The 19,160-nt window shown below is 44.0% G+C and overlaps 1 protein-coding gene across 1 annotated transcript; it reads right to left on the bottom strand.

Moving 5' to 3' along the window:
• Positions 1–1,684: 1,684 nt before the first annotated feature.
• LOC112218634 (dnaJ homolog subfamily A member 2-like) lies at positions 1,685–19,091 on the bottom strand. Its single transcript, XM_042301584.1, has 9 exons — positions 18,943–19,091; positions 18,045–18,104; positions 17,286–17,521; positions 17,115–17,195; positions 9,487–9,620; positions 9,191–9,387; positions 5,646–5,790; positions 3,294–3,421; positions 1,685–3,175 (listed from the first exon to the last, which is right to left on the bottom strand). The coding sequence occupies exons 1-9, from the start codon at positions 19,018–19,020 to the stop codon at positions 2,987–2,989; spliced, it is 1,248 nt and encodes a 415-aa protein (XP_042157518.1). The 5' UTR covers positions 19,021–19,091; the 3' UTR covers positions 1,685–2,986.
• Between the last annotated feature and the right edge of the window lie 69 nt (positions 19,092–19,160).

Genomic DNA, 19,160 nt, shown 5'->3' with positions numbered 1-19,160 from the left:
TCACTGTGACACACACACTGCAACGACACAGCTGGAGACAGACAGTGTGAGGACACAGTCAGAGAGAGACCAAATGGAGGTTTTGGACTCGTCTCTGTTCCAGTCCAGCTCAGAGGTTGACCAGCGCCCCACCACTGGCCAGGGCGTCTACTATGTCTGGCTCTCTTAAGGTTTTGTCTGATAATACTGTAACTGTGTGATAACTCTGGCTGCATTCCGAACAATTAAAAGACACCCTCTCCCCTCAAATTAAGTGGACACTTCTGACGAGTTTACACTTGCAGGGCAAGGGAGGAAGTAATTTTAAATGGACCGCACTTGCCCGGAAATTCATCCCTCGTTCATCCCACGACGATTGTTTTCAGCCACCGGTAGCTTGTGGGTGCTTTATATGCGCTTACAGTCAGTTATTATGATTGCATGTCTACTTGTATTAACAATACAATTATTATATACACCTACCATATAATATCTAGCAAATTAATTAGCTAACTAACAGCCTGTCTAGCTGGAACTTCTGAAGAAGGAAAATGTTTTATTTATACAATTTCCAAAAGCTAACCAAACAAAAACATCCATACTTTTACGAGACGTGTTTGTGCTAGCTGTTAAGAGTATGAGACAGTACCTGAAAGGTCACTAGTTCGAATCCCCAATCCGACAGGGTGAAAAGTCTGTGCCCTTTTCCAATTCACAGATATAAAATACTTGTACATGTATAAAATAGGAGAACACAATGTATATTACTGAGAGTGAGACAAAGGGGGAGTGGGGGGTACTGAGAGTGAGACAGAGGGGGAGTGGGGGGTGAGAGACAACCACTGAGGGTGGGAGAGAGACATACTCTTGTGTTTTTTAGGAAGAGAGGCACAACAAGGGGAGAAAAAAAAAGAGAGCAGGTTAGTTATAAAGAGATACTTCCTGTGTCAGGTCCAGGAGCGGCTGTCAATAATCCAGAACAGGAATTCCCATGAGGACCTAATGGGCCTGAGACTGATAGACACCGCACACACAACCTGCCCCATGTAACACACACACACACATAACCTACCACATCTAATATACCCTTTTGTTAGGCATTGGAGGTCGGTGTATAATTCTGGGCTGTATGAGTCTCTCTCAGGAGGATAAGAAGATCAGACAGAAACTGGAACAGCTGAAGAGGGAACACTCCTATGTCATGCAGTCTAAATGAGACAGCTAACACACAAGTAATATGTAAGAGATAGAGGTAACAAGACTGGTGTCAATTTCCACCTCTTGCTCATTCTTTATTCTCCCTCCTCCTAGGAATACAGCAGGCTATAAGGAGCTGCTGGGTCCAGTGGAACTCCACAGCGCAGACAGTGGACTCTGCTGACTCACTCAGGCTAGCCACCAACACTAACTAATATACTATCACTACCCATATAGCGATGCCATTACTACACATCCAGGTCACTAGAATTCTGATCGGTAAGTCCTGCTCTGGCTGTTCCCCCTCAATCTGTCAATTGCTATACTACTACCCACCCCATTCACTTGCCTGGCTGCAGTTCAGTAATTATTTTAGTGTATGCATAAGATTCAGCTTTCCTTTAATTAAATACAGTGGACTTCAAAGAGCTATACTTTTTCAAAACTAAACTGTCATCGGCTTATATACTGTAGCATGCTGGTAAGTGGATGAACAGAGGCAGAGAGCTGATGGTGACAGAGTTTATTATACAGTTCAATTGTCATCCTGACAAATATGAGCATCAACAATAATATCACTTACTAAATAAAGCCTGTCTGTTGGTCTGAAGCGTGTCCCTCCAGTGGCCTATTTCATATTTACAGTGACAGTCACATGACGACATCTCTACAGTCTAAAGCAGCCTCCTATCCTCTCCATCTGCACTGATCTCACAGAACTGGACAGGAAAAGGAAATAGGGCAGACTGTAGCTAAATATTTTGAAACTGGAAATTAAAGTGTTTTTTTAGGTTGTGATCAAAACATTTTCTAATTTGTGCCAACTAAACATTACCCTGCTGTTTTGTCCCATTAGTGCAGATGAAGGACAGGAATTTGGATTGGAAGGGAGGAGGCAGCTGAAGAGTACTGAGATGCAACTGTGCACAGGGGATGGGGTTGTGGCTGGTATTTACAGAGCTGGAGATGGCATGTGACAGTTCTACTGGCATGGAGAGTTGTGTATAATACAGAGGTTTGGGGTCGAGGGTTAAAAGGTGACATGGTCAAGGTGGGACAAGTTCAACAAATTCAGATGTTTTTATCTTAAATTGAGCATAAACATGAGGTCATCACTCACACTACACACAGAATTCATAGAGAAGCCAGCAACACACACACACACACACACACACAGCCTTGCCTGAGTTTAGAAAGAGGAATAGAGTATGCTACTCAGACAAAAGCTCTGTGGTCACACACACAGATGCGCAAAAGCACACAATCCTCACGCAGAATAAACATTTTTTTCTGACTGAAAGGTAAATAAGCCTAAAGATTCAAGCTATGTGATTGGTGGAGATAAATCTGAGCCAGGAAGTCCTCAGGTAACTCAGTGATGAGAGGAGTTTGAGCTTACAGAATGTGATGTAATCACTTCCTGTGTGGCTCAGCAGGCTGCCGTGTAAGCCAGGGGCTATGGTAGGCCTGTGTTAAATGTCTTTTCAGCATGCGCTGATGTGACAGACTAGACTACGACACTGAAGAAGATAAATGAATGTATTTTTAAAGACAATATTTTCATTTTATACACAAGATTCGCAAATGACGTTTCCAAAGACAGCTGTAGAGCCTAGAATCGTAGGATGTCAAATGGCCACCACACATCCAGCATAGCCTGCTGACCACACCCACACACTCTGATTGTGGAATGAAGAGGATGGAGGGTCCTGATGGGACCTGGGGCAGGGTGCAGTAGGGAGGTGCCCTTCCCTCACAACAGATGGGCACACAGACTGGAGAGAGAGGGTAGTCGGGGTGTGTATTCAGTCTACTGGTGGGCACACTGTACCCCTGGGCCGTGCGGCCCCCCCTCCTCATCAGAGCTATCATTGTAGGCCTCCCTTCTGGCCCCCGCTGACCCCTGACCTCTGACCTCACAGTCCTGGAGGTCAACCTCCTCTGCCTCTGACGAGATGACTGGTCCATCTGCACGCGCAGGCAGCAGGTCCTCCAACTCCTAAACACACACATGTAAAACACACATTCTGTAAATTACGTACACAAAGTAAAGGTTAAGACAATGTGTGATGCACCAGACACCTTAGGCGGGCTATTTGGTTCTCAGGGGTACTCACGGTGAGTTTCTCAGGGCTGATCCAGTTGTTGTCAGGGAACAGGACATCAAACTTGATGAACAGATCGCCTTTCTCAAATGGGTTCCTGTACTGAGGCATACCCTCTCCCTTCACCACCCGGATACAACCTGACACACGTAATGATACAAGGCAAGCAAAATAGATCAAGTTAAAGAGCGACTGCCCCTAAAAAGCAACTTCTCGTTTTGAAAATGTCCTATTTGGCATCGTTAGGAGTCAGAATTATCATGTCAAAATGTACTACAAAGTAGTATGATCATAAAGTCATTCTCCAAAAAATGGTACGTCACGGAATGAAGGGTACCGTAAGTGTTCCTTTGGTTGGGTTTATTTCAATCCTGCCCACAGCTGGCAGCACACAAGTAATCATGAATTCGGACCGCAGCTGCATGCGACCCGATCGTAATGACCAAGGTCAATTTCTATTTGACATCCCTATGGGGCAAGTTAGGGACCATAAGTAAATTGCAGTATACATGGGACAATATTTTAAAATGTCAATAGCTCCCAATTTCAATTATTTAAACACCTCAAAACATCTATAAATTGTAGAAATATCAAAAGCATTTAAAAAAAGGTGTGCACCATGACAATATTGTCCCATTTTGCTATTTATTGACGGTCATTAACTAGCCCCAGTTAGGCTATCCGATGTCAAACCAACTTTGTCATGGTCACACACCAGCCAGCTGAAGCTAATTGGCGAAAGAAGTTGGCTAGCACTAGCAAGCCTAAACGACTTCAAGACACAAGACCTGATTAGACTGTTTCAAACTCTCTTCTCTGTATACATCATTGAGGTCGCTCTTGCTGCTGGCGAGTCTCTGATCCACCTCTACGCAGACGACACCATTCTGTATACTTCCGGCCCTTCTTTGGACACTGTTAACAACCCTCCAGACAAGCTTCAATGCCATACAACTCTCCTTCCGTGGCCTCCAATTGCTCTTAAATACAAGTAAAACTAAATGCATGCTCTTCAACCGATTGCTACCTGCACCTACCCGCCTGTCCAACATCACTACTCTGGACGGCTCTGACTTAGAATACGTGGACAGCTACAAATACTTAGGTGTCTGGTTAGACTGTAAACTCTCCTTCCAGACCCACATCAAACATCTCCAATCCAAAGTTAAATCTAGAATTGGCTTCCTATTTCGCAACAAAGCATCCTTCACTCATGCTGCCAAACATACCCTTGTAAAACTGACCATCCTACCAATCCTCGACTTTGGCGATGTCATTTACAAAATAGCCTCCAATACCCTACTCAACAAATTGGATGCAGTCTATCACAGTGCAATCCGTTTTGTCACCAAAGCCCCATATACTACCCACCATTGCGACCTGTACGCTCTCGTTGGCTGGCCCATTCATTCGTCGCCAAACCCACTGGCTCCATGTCATCTACAAGACCCTGCTAGGTAAAGTCCCCCTTATCTCAGCTCGCTGGTCACCATAGCATCTCCCACCTGTAGCACACGCTCCAGCAGGTATATCTCTCTAGTCACCCCCAAAACCAATTCTTTCTTTGGCCCCCTCTCCTTCCAGTTCTCTGCTGCCAATGACTGGAACGAACTACAAAAATCTCTGAAACTGGAAACACTTATCTCCCTCACTAGCTTTAAGCACCAACTGTCAGAGCAGCTCACAGAATACTGCACCTGTACATAGCCCACCTATAATTTAGCCCAAACAACTACCTCTTTCCCAACTGTATTTAATTAATTAATTTATTTATTTATTTTGCTCCTTTGCACCCCATTATTTTTATTTCTACTTTGCACATTCTTCCATTGCAAAACTACCATTCCAGTGTTTTACTTGCTATATTGTATTTACTTTGCCACCATGGCCTTTTTTGCCTTTACCTCCCTTCTCACCTCATTTGCTCACATTGTATATAGACTTGTTTATACTGTATTATTGACTGTATGTTTGTTTTACTCCATGTGTAACTCTGTGTCGTTGTATCTGTCGAACTGCTTTGCTTTATCTTGGCCAGGTCGCAATTGTAAATGAGAACTTGTTCTCAACTTGCCTACCTGTTTAAATAAAAGGTCAAATAAAATAAAAAATAAAAAAGTTATAAGCGTGAGTGAATACTGTATGCTGTACAAACGAGTGACTGTACAAACGCTTGCCACATCCGAACATACAGAGACAACCACATTAAACCACACCCCCAAAACATCTCTCGTTTGGCTTCAGTCATGGCTGCTGCATTTCTTAATGACCAAGCCAAAAAAACTAGGCCAAATGAGGAAGTTCAGGCCCCCTTTAAACTTGAAGCGTTGTGTGTGTGTGTGTTGTGGAGTGGTGAGTGTTTACCTGGGTCTATGACCTTGCCAGGGGGATATTTGACAGCGAGCTGGCGTCCGTCGAGGTGTGTGACCGCCAACTGAAAGCCACACAGAGCTTCCACCAGGCCGATACGCTGGGTCATGTGGAGGTCATGGCCATCACGACGGAACTCCTGCAGAACACACTCAATAATTAACATTTTATCAGTACTTGACTCAACCTCTCTGGTCGGCAAGAGCGTTTAAGGATTGTCTCAAACTCAGGAGATGGGAATTGAGGGCCACCTTCAGAGAGGAAGCTAAAACATTTTGTCACTGGCCGGCTACCACCCAGACTCTGCCCTCCAACTTAGACTGCTGTCCGATGTACATAGTCATTGATTCTCTGGCAGTAAGCATGCCAGTTGCACACTCAACTTGAGACATCTGTGGCATTGTGTTTGGTGATAACACGGCACATTTTAGAGTGCCTTCTATTGTTCCCAGCACAAGGTGCACAGGTGTTAAGACCATGATGTTTAATCAGCTTCTTGATATGCCACACCTGTCAGGTCGATAGACTATCCTGACAAAGGAGAAATGCTCACTAACAGGGACGTAAACACATTTGGGCACCACATTTGAGAGGAAAAATATTTTGTGAATATGGACAATTTCTGGGATCTTTTATTTCAGCTCATGAAACCAACCTTTTACATGTTGCATTTATATTTTTGTACAAACACACACCAAAAGTTTGGGCACACCTACTCATTCCAAAGATTTTATTTATTTGTACTATTTTCTACATTGTAGAATCATAGTGAACACAAGCTATGAAATGACACATATGGAACATTGTGGTATCCCACAAATTGTTAAACAAATCCAAATATATTTTATATTTGAGATTCTTCAAAGTAGCCATCCTTTGCCTTGATGACACCTTAGCACACTCTTGGCATTCTCTCAACCAGCATCAAGAGTATCAACCTGAAATGCATTTCAATTAACAGGTGTGCCTTGTTAAAAGTTAATGTGGGATTTCTTTCCTTCTTAATGCGTTTGAGACACTTGTGTTGTGACAAGGTAGGGTTGGTATACAGAAGATAGCCCTATTTGGTAAAAGACCAAGTCCATATTATGGCAAGAACAACTCAAACAAGCAAAGAGAAACAACAGTCCATCATTACTTTAAGACATGAAGGTCAGTCAATATGGAAAATTAAGAACTTTTAAAGTTTATTCAAGTGCAGTCGCAAAAGCCATCAAGCGCTATGATGAAACTGGCTCCCTCATGAGGATCGCAGCAGTTACCTCTGCTGCAGAGGATCATTTCATTAGAATTACCAGCCTCAGAAATTGCAGCCAAAATAAATGTTTCAGAGTTCAAGTAACAGACAACTGTTCAGAGGAGACTGTGTGAGACTTGCTTGAGTCAAGAAACACAAGCAATGAACATTAGATTGGTGGAAATCTGTCCTTTGGTCTGATTAGAGATTTTTGGAGCCAACGGCCATGTCTTTGTGAGATGCAGAGTAGGTGAACGGATGATCTCTGCATGTGTGGTTCCCACCGTGAAGCATGGAAGAGGTGGTGTGATGGTGTGGGGGTGCTTTGCTGGTGACACTATCAGGGATTTATTTAGAATTCAAGGCACACTTATCAAGCATGGCTACAACAGTATTCTGCAGCGATATGCCATTCCATCTGGTTTTTGCTTAAATGGGACTATCATTTGTTTTTCAACAGGACAAATGACCCAACACACCTCCAGGCTATGTAAGAGCTATTAGACCTAAACCCAACAGATGGTTTGGGATGAGTTGGACCGCAAAGTGAAGGAAAAGCAGCCAACGAGTGTTCAACATATGTGGTTGAGATAATGTCAATAGTGTACAAAGCTGTCAAGGCAAAGGGTGGCTACTTTGAACAATCGCAAATATATTTAGATTTGTTTAACAGTTTTTGGGTTACTACATGACTCCATATGTGTTATTTCAGAGTTTGTCTTCACTATTAATTCAACAATGTAGAAAATAGTACAAAATATAGAACACCCTTGAATGAGAAGGTGTGTCCAAACTTTTGACTGATACTGTAATATAAATATATACACACACACTACTCAAAAAAATAAAGGGAACACTAAAATAACACATCCTAGATCTGAATGAATGAAATATTCTTATTAAATACTTTTTTTCTTTACATAGTTGAATGTGCTGACAACAAAATCACACAAAAATGATCAATGGAAATCAAATTTATCAACCCATGGAGGTCTGGATTTGGAGTCACACTCAAAATTAAAGTGGAAAACCACACTACAGGCTGATCCAACTTTGATGTAATGTCCTTAAAACAAGTCAAAATGAGGCTCAGTAGTGTGTGTGGCCTCCACGTGCCTGTATGACCTCCCTACAACGCCTGGGCATACTCCTGATGAGGTGGCGGATGGTCTCCTGAGGGATCTCCTCCCAGACCTGGACTAAAGCATCCGCCAACTCCTGGACAGTCTGTGGTGCAACGTGGCGTTGGAGGATGGAGCGAGACATGATGTCCCAGATGCGCTCAATTGGATTCAGGTCTGGGGAACGGGCAGGCCAGTCCATAGCATCAATGCCTTCCTCTTGCAGGAACTGCTGACACACTCCAGCCACTTGAAGTCTAGCATGGTCTTGCATTAGGAGGAACCCAGGGCCAACCGCACCAGCATATGGTCTCACAAGGGGTCTGAGGATCTCATCTCGGTACCTAATGGCAGTCAGGCTACCTCTGGCGAGCACATGGAGGGCTGTGCGGCCCCCCAAAGAAATGCCTACCCACACCATGACTGACCCACCGCCAAACCGGTCATGCTGGAGGATGTTGCAGGCAGCAGAACGTTCTCCACGGCGTCTCCAGACTCTGTCACGTGCTCAGTGTGAACCTGCTTTCATCTGTGAAGAGCACAGGGCGCCAGTGGCGAATTTGCCAATCTTGGTGTTCTCTGGCAAATGCCAAACGTCCTGCACGGTGTTGGGCTGTAAGCACAACCCCCACCTGTGGACGTCGGGCCCTCATAGAGTCTGTTTCTGACCGTTTGAGCAGACACATGCACATTTGTGGCCTGCTGGAGGTCATTTTGCAGGGCTCTGGCAGTGCTCCTCCTGCTCCTCCTTGCACAAAGGCAGAGGTAGCGGTCCTGCTGCTGGGTTGTTGCCCTCCTACGGCCTCCTCCACGTCTCCTGATGTACTGGCCTGTCTCTTGGTAGAGCCTCCATGCTCTGGACACTACGCTGACAGACACAGCAAACCTTCTTGCCACAGCTCGCATTGATGTGCCATCCTAGATGAGCTGCACTACCGGAGCCACTTGTGTGGGTTGTATAATTTTTTATGTATATAATTTTTGGGGGATGTGTGTATTGTTTCGTATTGTTACTGCACTGTTGGAACTAGAAACATAAGCATTTAGCTGAAACTGCAATATCTGCTAAATGTGTTTGCAACCAACAAAATTAGATTGAGAATTTCTGAACACTGAGTGGTTTCCTGAGCAGTTTATTTAAATCTTTGAGTACTCTCTGCTACAGTGTGTGTGCATTTTACCTCATGCTCCTTCTCCTGTAGGACCAGTAGAATGTCTCCAGGCTCAGTGCCTGGGGCTTGGTCAGCCTCTCCAGTGAAGCTTATTTTCTGGCCATGCCTCATGCCTTTATCAACATGGACCTCCAACAGCTTGGTCTCCTTGTTCACCTTACGACCCTCACACTTCTTACAGCGGTCCTTCTCACTGATCACCTCCCCTATACAAAACACAAACAGATTAGTTTCCTAACAATTTTATTTTTATAGTGTATTCATTATTGCAGACCACGTGTGTGTGTGTGTGTGTGTGTTCCTACCCTCTCCGTTGCAGTCTGTGCAGACTGACTGCATCTGTTGGACCATGCCAGGAGCCAGCTGTCTGATCATGATCCTCATGCCTCTCCCTCTGCAGGCCACGCACTTCTGCACCGCCCCCGCCTTACCCCCGGCACTGGAGACAGACCAGAGAGAGGAGAGTCAAGTATCACATTTAACAATATAGATCTCATGTTAAAGGGGCAATCAGCAATCACACCTACATTCATTTTTGGACTTGTACCCATTGATTCTAAAATATTATAACTTATAAATGAACTTTGTTCATTTGTCATATCCCATCACAACCCAAAATATAACCTTGTTTTACAAACAAAGTAAACAAACGGTATACAGCTTCAAAATATGGTAAAAACGATACATTTTTATATCATGAATGTTTAGTCCTCTGTTCACTCCTCTGTCCACTCTGTCCACTATCTCTCTGTCCACTAAAGATATTTATACAGAACAAAAATAAAACGGAACGTGTTGGTCCCATGTTTCAAAACCTTTCCAGGTGCATAAAAAGCTTACCTCTCAATTTTTTTGAAGAAATGTGTTTACATCCTTGTTAGTGAGCATTTCTCCTTTTCCAAGATAATCCATCCTGACAGGTGTGGCATATCAAGGAGCTGATTAAACAGCCTGATCATTACACAGGTGCACCTTGTGCTGGGTACAATAGAAGACCACTAAAAATTTGCATTTTTGTCACACAACACAATGCCACAGATGTCTCAAGTTGATGGAGCTTGCAATTGGCATGCTACTGCAGGAATATCCACCAGAGCTGTTGCCAGATAAATGAACATTAAATTATCTACCATAAGCTACCAACGTCATTTTAGATAATTTGACAGTACGTCCAACTGGCCTCAAAACCGCAGACCACATGTAACCACGTCAGCCCAGGACGTCCACAACCGGCTTCTTCACCTGCGGGATTGTCTGAGACCAGCCAACCAGACATCTGATGAAACAGAGTTTGAACAACCAAAGAATTTCTGCACATATTGTCAGAAACCGTCTCAAGGAAGCTCATCGTCCTCACCAGGGTCTTGACCTGATTGCAGTTCGGCGTCGTAACCAACATCTATGGGTAAATGCTCACCTTCGATAGCCACTGGAGAAGTCTGCTCTTCACAGATCAATCCCGGTTTCAACTGGTACCATGCAAATGGCACACAGCGTGTACGATGTCATGTGGGCGAGCGGTTTGCTGATGTCAGCATCGTGAACAGAGTGCCTCATGTTGATGGTGGGTTTATGGTATGGGCAAGCATAAGCTGAAGACAACGAACACAATTGCCTTTTTTATTGATGACATTTTGAATGCACAGAGATATCGTGACAAAATCCTAAGGCCCATTGTCATGTCATTCACCCGCCACCATCACCTCATGTTTCAGCATGATAATGCACGGCCCCATGTCGCAAGTATCTGCACACAATTCCTGGAAGCTGGAAATGTCCCAGTTCTTCTATGGCCTGCATACACACCCATTGAGCATGTTTGGGATGCTCTAGATTGACGTGTATGACAGCGTATCCAGTTCCCGCCAATATCCATCAAATCCGCACAACCATTGAAGAGGAGTGGGACAACGTTCCACAGGCCACAAACAACAGCCTGATCAACTCTATGCGACAGAGATGTGTCGCGCTGAATGAGGCAAATGGTGGTCACACCAGATACAGACTGGTTTTCTGATCCACGCCCCTACCAACCCACTAGGTATCTGTGACCAACAGATACATATGTCAGAGTATGTGAGCGGAATTGAAAATGGAAATCCCACTCATGGGGCGCAACACGTCCTTTCCAACTGCTCTGACAAAAACCGCTCCGAGCTCCAAAATTAAAAAAAAAAAAAATTGCAGCTCCAAATCCAATCCCTTCATTAAAATTACAATTTATCCAAAACCCATCTATTTCTGTGACTACCTGGACCTTTCATTTATTTTTTAAGTATTGAAACCAAACGATTTGAATGAAAAGTATTTTAATAAACATTAAAAGGTTAATGTAAGTGCTCAGAACTTCAAATAGGCTACATGTCATTAAAACAGCATATAAAACACTAAATAGGTCAGGAGCCAGACAAGCCTAAGAAGGAACAAAAATGAATTATTTAAGTTATATCCTACAAAAAAACACATTGTGATGAATTGTGTACAGATGAAGCAGATGCTAAGCTACATGACTGTTTTGCTAGCACAGACTGGAATATGTTCCGGGATCCTTCCGATGGCATTGAGGAGTACACCACATCACTCATTTGCTCCATCAATAAGTGCATCAATGATGTCGTCCCCACAGTGACCAGTACGTACATACCACCAACCAGAAGCCATGGATTATAGGCAACATCTGCACTGAGCTAAAGGGTAGAGTTGCCGCTTTCAAGGAGCGGGACACTAACCCGGAAGCTTAGAAGAAATCCCTCTATGCCCTCCGACGAACCATCAAACAGGCAAAGCGTCAATACAGGACTAAGGTCGGATCGTACTACACCGGTTCTGACACTCGTCGGATGTGGCAGGGCTTGCAAACCATTAGACTACAAAGGGAAGCACAGCCGAGAGCTGCCAAGTGACACGAGCCTACCAGATGAGCTAAACTACTTCTATGCTCGCTTCGAGGTAAATAACACTGAAACATGCATTAGAGCACCAGCTGTTCCGGGAGACTGTGTGATCACACTCTCCGCAGCCGATGCGAGTAAGATCTTTAAACAGGTCACAAGGCCGCAGGGCCAGAAGGATTACCAGGACGTGTACTGCAAGCATGCTCTGGTCAACTGCACAGTGTGTTCACTGACATTTTCAACCGATCCCTGACTGAGTCTGTAATACCAACATGTTACAAGCAGACCACCATAGTCCCTGTGCCAAAGAACACGAAGGTAACCTGCCTAAATGACTACCAACCCATAGCACTCACATCTGTAGCCATGAAGTGCTTTGAAAGGCTGGTCATGGCTCATAACACCATTATCCCAGAAACGCTAGACACACTCCAATTTGCATACCGCCTCAACAGATCCACAGGTGATGCAATCTCTATTGCACTCCACACTGCCCTTTCCCACCTGGACAAAAGGAACACCTACTTGAGAATGCTATTCATTGACTACAGCTCAGCGTTAAAAACCATAGTGTCCTCAAAGCTTATCACTAAGCTAAGGACCCTGGGAATAAACGCCTCCCTCTGCAACTGGATCCTGGACTTCCTGACAGGCCGCCCCCAGGTGTTCACTCATGACTGCACAGCCAGGCACAACTCCAACACCATCATTAAGTTTGCAGATGACAACAGTGGTAGGCCTGATCACCGACAACAACGAGACAGCCTATAGGGAGGAGGTCAGAGACCTGGCAGTATAGTGCCAGGACAACAACCTCTCACTCAATGTGATGATTGTGGACTACAGGAAAAGGAGGACCGAGCACACCCCTATTCTCATCGATGGGACTGTAATGGAGCAAGCGGAGAGCTTCAAGTTCCTTGGTGTCCACATCACCAACAAGCCAACATGGTCCAAGCACACCAAACAGTCGTGAGGAGGGAACAACAAAACCTATTCTCCCCTCAGGAAACTGAAAAGATTTGGCATGGGTCCTCAGATCCTCAAAAGGTTCTACAGCTGCACCATCGAGAGCATCCTGACTGGTTGCATAACTGCTCGGCCTCCGACCGCAAAGGCACTACAGAGTGTAGTACGAACGGCCCAGTACATCACTTGGGCAAAGCTTCCTGCCAGCCAGGACCTCTATACCAGGCAGTGTCAGGGGAAGGCCCTAAAAATTGTTATGGACTCCACCCACCCTCGTCATAGACTGTTCTCTCTGCTACTGCACGGCAAGCAGTATCGGAGCGCCAAATCTAGGTCCAAGAGGCTTCTAAACAGCTCCTACCCCCAAGCCATAAGACTCCTGAACATCTAATCAAATGGCTACTCAGACCATTTGCATTGCCCCACTCTACCCAACTGTACATATTACCCCAACTAACCAGTGCCCCCGCACATTGACTCTGTACAGGTACCCACGTGTAGTGTCACGCCATTGTTATTTTACAGCTGCTCTTCAATTACTTGTTACTTTTATTCCTTATTCTTACTCATTTTTTTCAACTGCATTGTTCGTTTTGTTATACATTTTTATTTAATACATTTTGTTGTATTAAATAATTTGTCTATAAAATGGTACATATACAGTGCATTTGGAAAGTATTCAGACTCCTTGACCTTTTCAACATTTGGTTAAATTACAGCCTTATTCTCAAAACTGATTAAATATTTTTTTTCTCACCTCAATCTTCACACACTACCTCATAATGACAAAGCCAACAGTTCATACATTTTTTTGCAAATGTATAAAAAAAAAATTTTTAAACTTATTAATTTAAAAGTATTCAGACCCTTTGGTATGAGACTTGAAATTGAGCTCAGGTGAATCCGGTTTCCATTGGTCATCTTTGAGATGTTTCTACAACTTGATTGGAGTCCACCTGAGGTAAATTCAATTGACTGGACATGATTTGGAAAAGCACACACCTGTCTATATAAAAAGGTCCCACAGTTTACAGTGCATGTCAGAGCAAAAACCAAGTCATGAGGTCAAAGGAATTTTCCGTAGAGTGCTGAGACAGGATTGTGTCGAGGCACAGATTTGGGAAGGGTAGCAAAAAATGTCTGCAGCATTGAAGGTCCCCGAGAACACAGTGGCCTCCATCCTTCTGAAATAGAAGAAGTTTGGAACCACCAAGACTCTTCCTAGAGCTGGCCACCTGGCCAAACTGAGCAATCAGGGGAGGAAGGCCTTGGTTAGGGAGGCAACCAAGAACCCGATGGTCACTGACAGTGCTCCAGAGTTCCTCTGTGGAGATGGTTGTCCTCCTGGAAGGTTCTCCCATCTCTGCAGCACACCACCAATCAAGCTTTTATGGTAGAGTGACCAAACAGAAGCCACTCCCCAGTAAAAAGGCACATGACAGCCAACTTAGATTTTCCAAAAGGCACCTAAAGGACTCTCAGACCATGAGAAACAAGATTCTCTGGTCTGATGAAACCAAGATTGAACTCTTTGGCATGAATGTCAACGGTCACGTCGGGAGGAAACCTGTCACCATCCCTTCGGTGAAGCATGGTAGTGGCAGCATCATGCTGTGGGGAAGTTTTTCAGCAGCAGAGACTGGGAGACTAGTCAGGATCAAGGGAAAGATGAACGTAGCAAAGTACAGAGAGATCCTTGATGAAAACCTGCTCCAAAGCACCCAGGACCTCAGACTGGGGTGAATGTTCACCTTCCAACAGGACAACAACCCTAAGGACACAGCCAAGACTATGCAGGTGTGGCTTCGGGACAAGCGTCTGAATGTCCTTGAGTGGTCCAGCCAGAGCCCGGACATCTCTGGCGAGACCTGAAAATAGGTGACCAGCGACGCCACCAAACCCGACAGAGCTTGAGAGGATCTGCAGAGAAGAAATGGGAGAAACTCCCCAAATACAGGTGTGCCAAGCTTGTAACGTCATACCCAAGAAGGCTTGAGGCTGTAACCATTGCCAGAGTGCTTCAACAAAGTACTGAGAGTCGAATACTTCATGGAAATGTGATATTCCATTTTTTATTTGTAATATTTACCAACATTTCTAAAAACCAGTTTTTGCTTCATTATGGGGTATTGTGTGTAGATTGAGGGGGGGGACGGGGCGACGACTATAATCCATTTTAGAATAAGGCTGTAACGTAAAAGTGGAAAAGGTCAAGGGGTCTGAATACACAATAGGCTGTGACATATAATTAAATACAAATTAAACAAAAAATGCCTTATTAGTGCCTTTGAATTCATTTTTAGAAAGAAGAGTTTGGCCAGTCTGACTTCAGGCTCATGCGATGGTGCCTAGAGAGCAGGCCAGCAGCGATGCATGTCTTTTCAAATGATTCTTTAGTTGTGGACACTACATCACCGCACTTGCTCTCTTGGTCCTCATCTTTGTAAGTCACCTTCATTTTGCAAGTGTGTGTTTTATCCGTTTCTTTATGAAAATATTTAGCAAACTCAATGACAGTAGTTAAAGAAAGAGGCTATAGCAGCACTTGTATTTATTTATTTATTTCACCTTTATTTAACCAGGTAGGCTAGTTGAGAACAAGTTCTCATTTGCAACTGCGACCTGGCCAAGATTAAGCATAGCAGTGTGAACAGACAACAACACAGAGTTACACATGGAGTAAACAATAAACAAGTCAATAACATAGTAGAGAAAAAAAAGAATCTATATATATTGTGTGCAAAAGGCATGAGGAGGTAGGCAATAAATAGGCCATAGGAGTGAATAATTACAATTTAGCAGATTAACATTGGAGAGATAAATGATCAGATGAACATGTGCAGGTAGAGATACTGGTGTGCAAAAGAGCAGAAAAGTAAATAAAATAAAAACAGTATGGGGATGAAGTAGGTAAATTGGTTGGGCTATATACCGATGTTGGCTGACCCTCATTACATATTCGTCACCAAACCCACTGGCTCCAGGTCATCTAAAAGTCTTTGCTAGGTAAAGCCCCATGTTATCTCAGCTCATTGGTCACCATAGCAACCCCACCCGTAGCATGTGCTCCAGCAGGTATATTTCACTGGTCATCTCCAAAAGCCAACACTTCCTTCAAGTTCTCTGTTGCCAATGACTGGAACAAATTGCACAAAAATAAAAGTTTTTTTTTTTTATATCACTGAAGCTGGATGGAGTCTTATATCTCCCTCTCTAACTTTTAGCATCAGCTGTCAGAGCAGCTTACCGATCATTGCACTTATACACAGCCCATCTGTAAATAGCCCACTCAACTACCTCATCATCTGCACATATATCACTCCAGTGTTAATGCTAAATTGTAATTATTTCACCTCTATGGCCTATTTATTGCCTACCTCCCTGCATTTGCACACACTGTACATAGATTTTTCTATTGTGTTATTGACAGCACGTTTGTTTATGTGTAACTGTGTTGTTTTTGTCGCACTGCTTTGCTTTATCTTGGCCAGGTCGCAGTTGTAAATGAGAACTTGTTCTCAACTGGCCTACCTGGTTAAATAAACGTGAAAAACCCCCACAAAAAAACAAGTAGACTACAAATGCATGGTGAGCCAGGCATGCCCTGACCTCGTGAAGTGAGCACTACTGGAGCCAAATTGGTGCGAGCGAAAAGGTCGACGCTCCAGCTCCGCTCACATACTCGGGGCGGCAGGGTAGCCTAGTGGTTAGAGCGTTGGACTAGTAACCGAAGGTTGCAAGTTCATATCCCTGAGCTGACAAGGTACAAATCTGTTGTTTGAAAATCTGGATGTCATTGAAAATAAGAATTTGTTCTTAACTGGCTTGCCTAGTTAAATAAAGGTAAAATAAAAAAATACTCTGTATTCCAAGACATGTAAACTCCATAGATAGGTCCTAATGAATTCAATTGACTGATTTCCTTTTATGAACTGTAAATCAGTAAAATATTTTAAATTGTTGCATGTATATTTTTGTTCAGTGTATTTCAAAAAGTGTAGTAGCTCAGCAACTACCAACATTGATCTCCATGCGAATTATATTATTTTAAAGTGTGTGTGTAGACTCACCCATTGCAGGATGCACACAGGACATTCTTGCTGAGTTGTAGTTTGGTTGTTTTACCATTGTAGAGGTCTTCCAGTGAAACTCTGTTAGACAGGTAGGCAGGGTAAGGAATAACTAAAATAATGTGTCTGGATGAGGACCATAGATGTGAAGGGAGAATAACTGTTACTCACTTGAGGGGATGCACCATGTCCTCGCCTCTCCTGCGCCCTCCATTGCGTCCTCCCCCTCCGCGTCCCTGCCCCCCCATGAAGCCAAACAGCCCCCCTCCAAAGATGTGGGAGAAGATGTCATCCATGCCAGCCCCTCCACCACCTCCCTCCCGCAGCCCCTGCTCTCCATAGCGGTCATAAAGCTCCTTCTTTTCTGGATTGGTCAGCACCTCATACGCAAAACTTATCTCTTTAAACTGGGAGAGATGGGGGGGGGGGGTCATTAGGGAGGAACCTGCCATTGTCCATCATAACTACCTCCCACAGACATTCTACATAATCAGGTGACATTTTTCATACTGTTAAATTTAAATCCACATGAACAATCATCACGTTGTTGTCTCACAGATCCTCTCATCTCAATAGTCTAGGTTTCCTCTCCTTCATCTGCACTGATGTTACACAGGTCAGATGATAGCGATGCAGAACAAGATGCTGGTTGGGGCAGTGCTGCAGATGAACCAAAGGTGACCAGGAAAGAGGGTGCCTCAACAGACTAGCTGGTGCATTCTTGCTATGGAGAAGAGGCCATTTGAGTAATACCAAAAGCGATTGATACCAGCCTCTGTTACTGCACAATACAGATAGGCCCATGTGATGGTACTACCATGACTAGTGGTCATGATGTGGCTTGATCAGTGTTATGTGCTGCTGTGAATCGTTTTGTGTGTACTGTGTCATGTTTTGATTGTGTTATTTGTGTAACTGCCCGTCTCTTACCTTGTCCCCTGCATCTGGGTTCTTATCAGGGTGAAACTCTTTGGCCAATTTGCGGTATGCCTGAACACAAGAGAGACAGACCTACATTACCAGTCACTGTCTGGGAGTGGGCTGTTGTAGGGCCAACATTTTCTAACTGCGTAGCTTTACCCTGCTGCTGCGGCAAGAGAAACACTTGGTGAATCTGAAAACATTCTAACGTTAGCTAGCTAGCTAGCATGCTTAACATAATCATCCTCCTCATGACAATCCCTAGTAAAATAGCAATCTGTAGTATCTGTCAAAAACATGACGACAGAGTAACTAACTTTAGACCATATTAGCTAACAATAATATATGTAGTTAGCCAACATTACCAGACAAATGAGATACATCCCGAGCTCATTATGTACTAGCTGGCTATAACTAGCAAATAACATACCTAGTACCTCTATATGGTTTTACTCTGTCAGCTTTGTTTTACTCACGCCAGCTAGCGCAGCATCTTATGCTAACGTTAGCTAGCTCCTGCAGCTAACTTCGCGCAGCAGTCTGCACTGCCTAGCAACGATCGGCCGCTGCCTGTGCTACGTTTCTATGCGTAAAGACGGTAGCCCTAGTTTCTCATGTATAAAATACATATAACCAAATTCCCAACAGGTAGTTAACTAGCAGTCTTAAATCGCGCTTTTCAAATCAGAGAAATACTTACTTTTCATTAGATAGAATATGCATAGAATATGCACTGTCTAGCTCGCATGATTAGCTAGCTAACGTTAACTAGCGATAGTTTAACTAGCTGGGTTAGCTTAGCATCTGAATAGTGTTGGTAAGGCCACATCAACCCTGTTTTGCGGTCATATAATTTCCTGTAGGCGCTGATTGTGTATTATTTATTTACATAACACCAGTCACTTACCTTCTTTAGGTCGTTTTCTGAGGCGGAGGGTGAAACTCCGAGGATGTCGTATAGCTTGGTATCCACAACGTTGGCCATAATGCTAGCTAACGTTAGTCAACTACAGCCAGAAATACCTTCTGCCGAGGAAAGGAAACGAGAGAAGATAAACAAGCCGGGTGGGAACGTCATAAGCAATGCGTCAATATGGGTCAGTGCTGACAGTCAGCTGATAGGTT

The sequence above is a fragment of the Oncorhynchus tshawytscha genome, linkage group LG19 (genome assembly GCF_018296145.1).
Source record: "Oncorhynchus tshawytscha isolate Ot180627B linkage group LG19, Otsh_v2.0, whole genome shotgun sequence".
NCBI lineage: Eukaryota > Metazoa > Chordata > Actinopteri > Salmoniformes > Salmonidae > Oncorhynchus > Oncorhynchus tshawytscha.
This window is presented reverse-complemented; position numbering and strand designations above follow the sequence as displayed.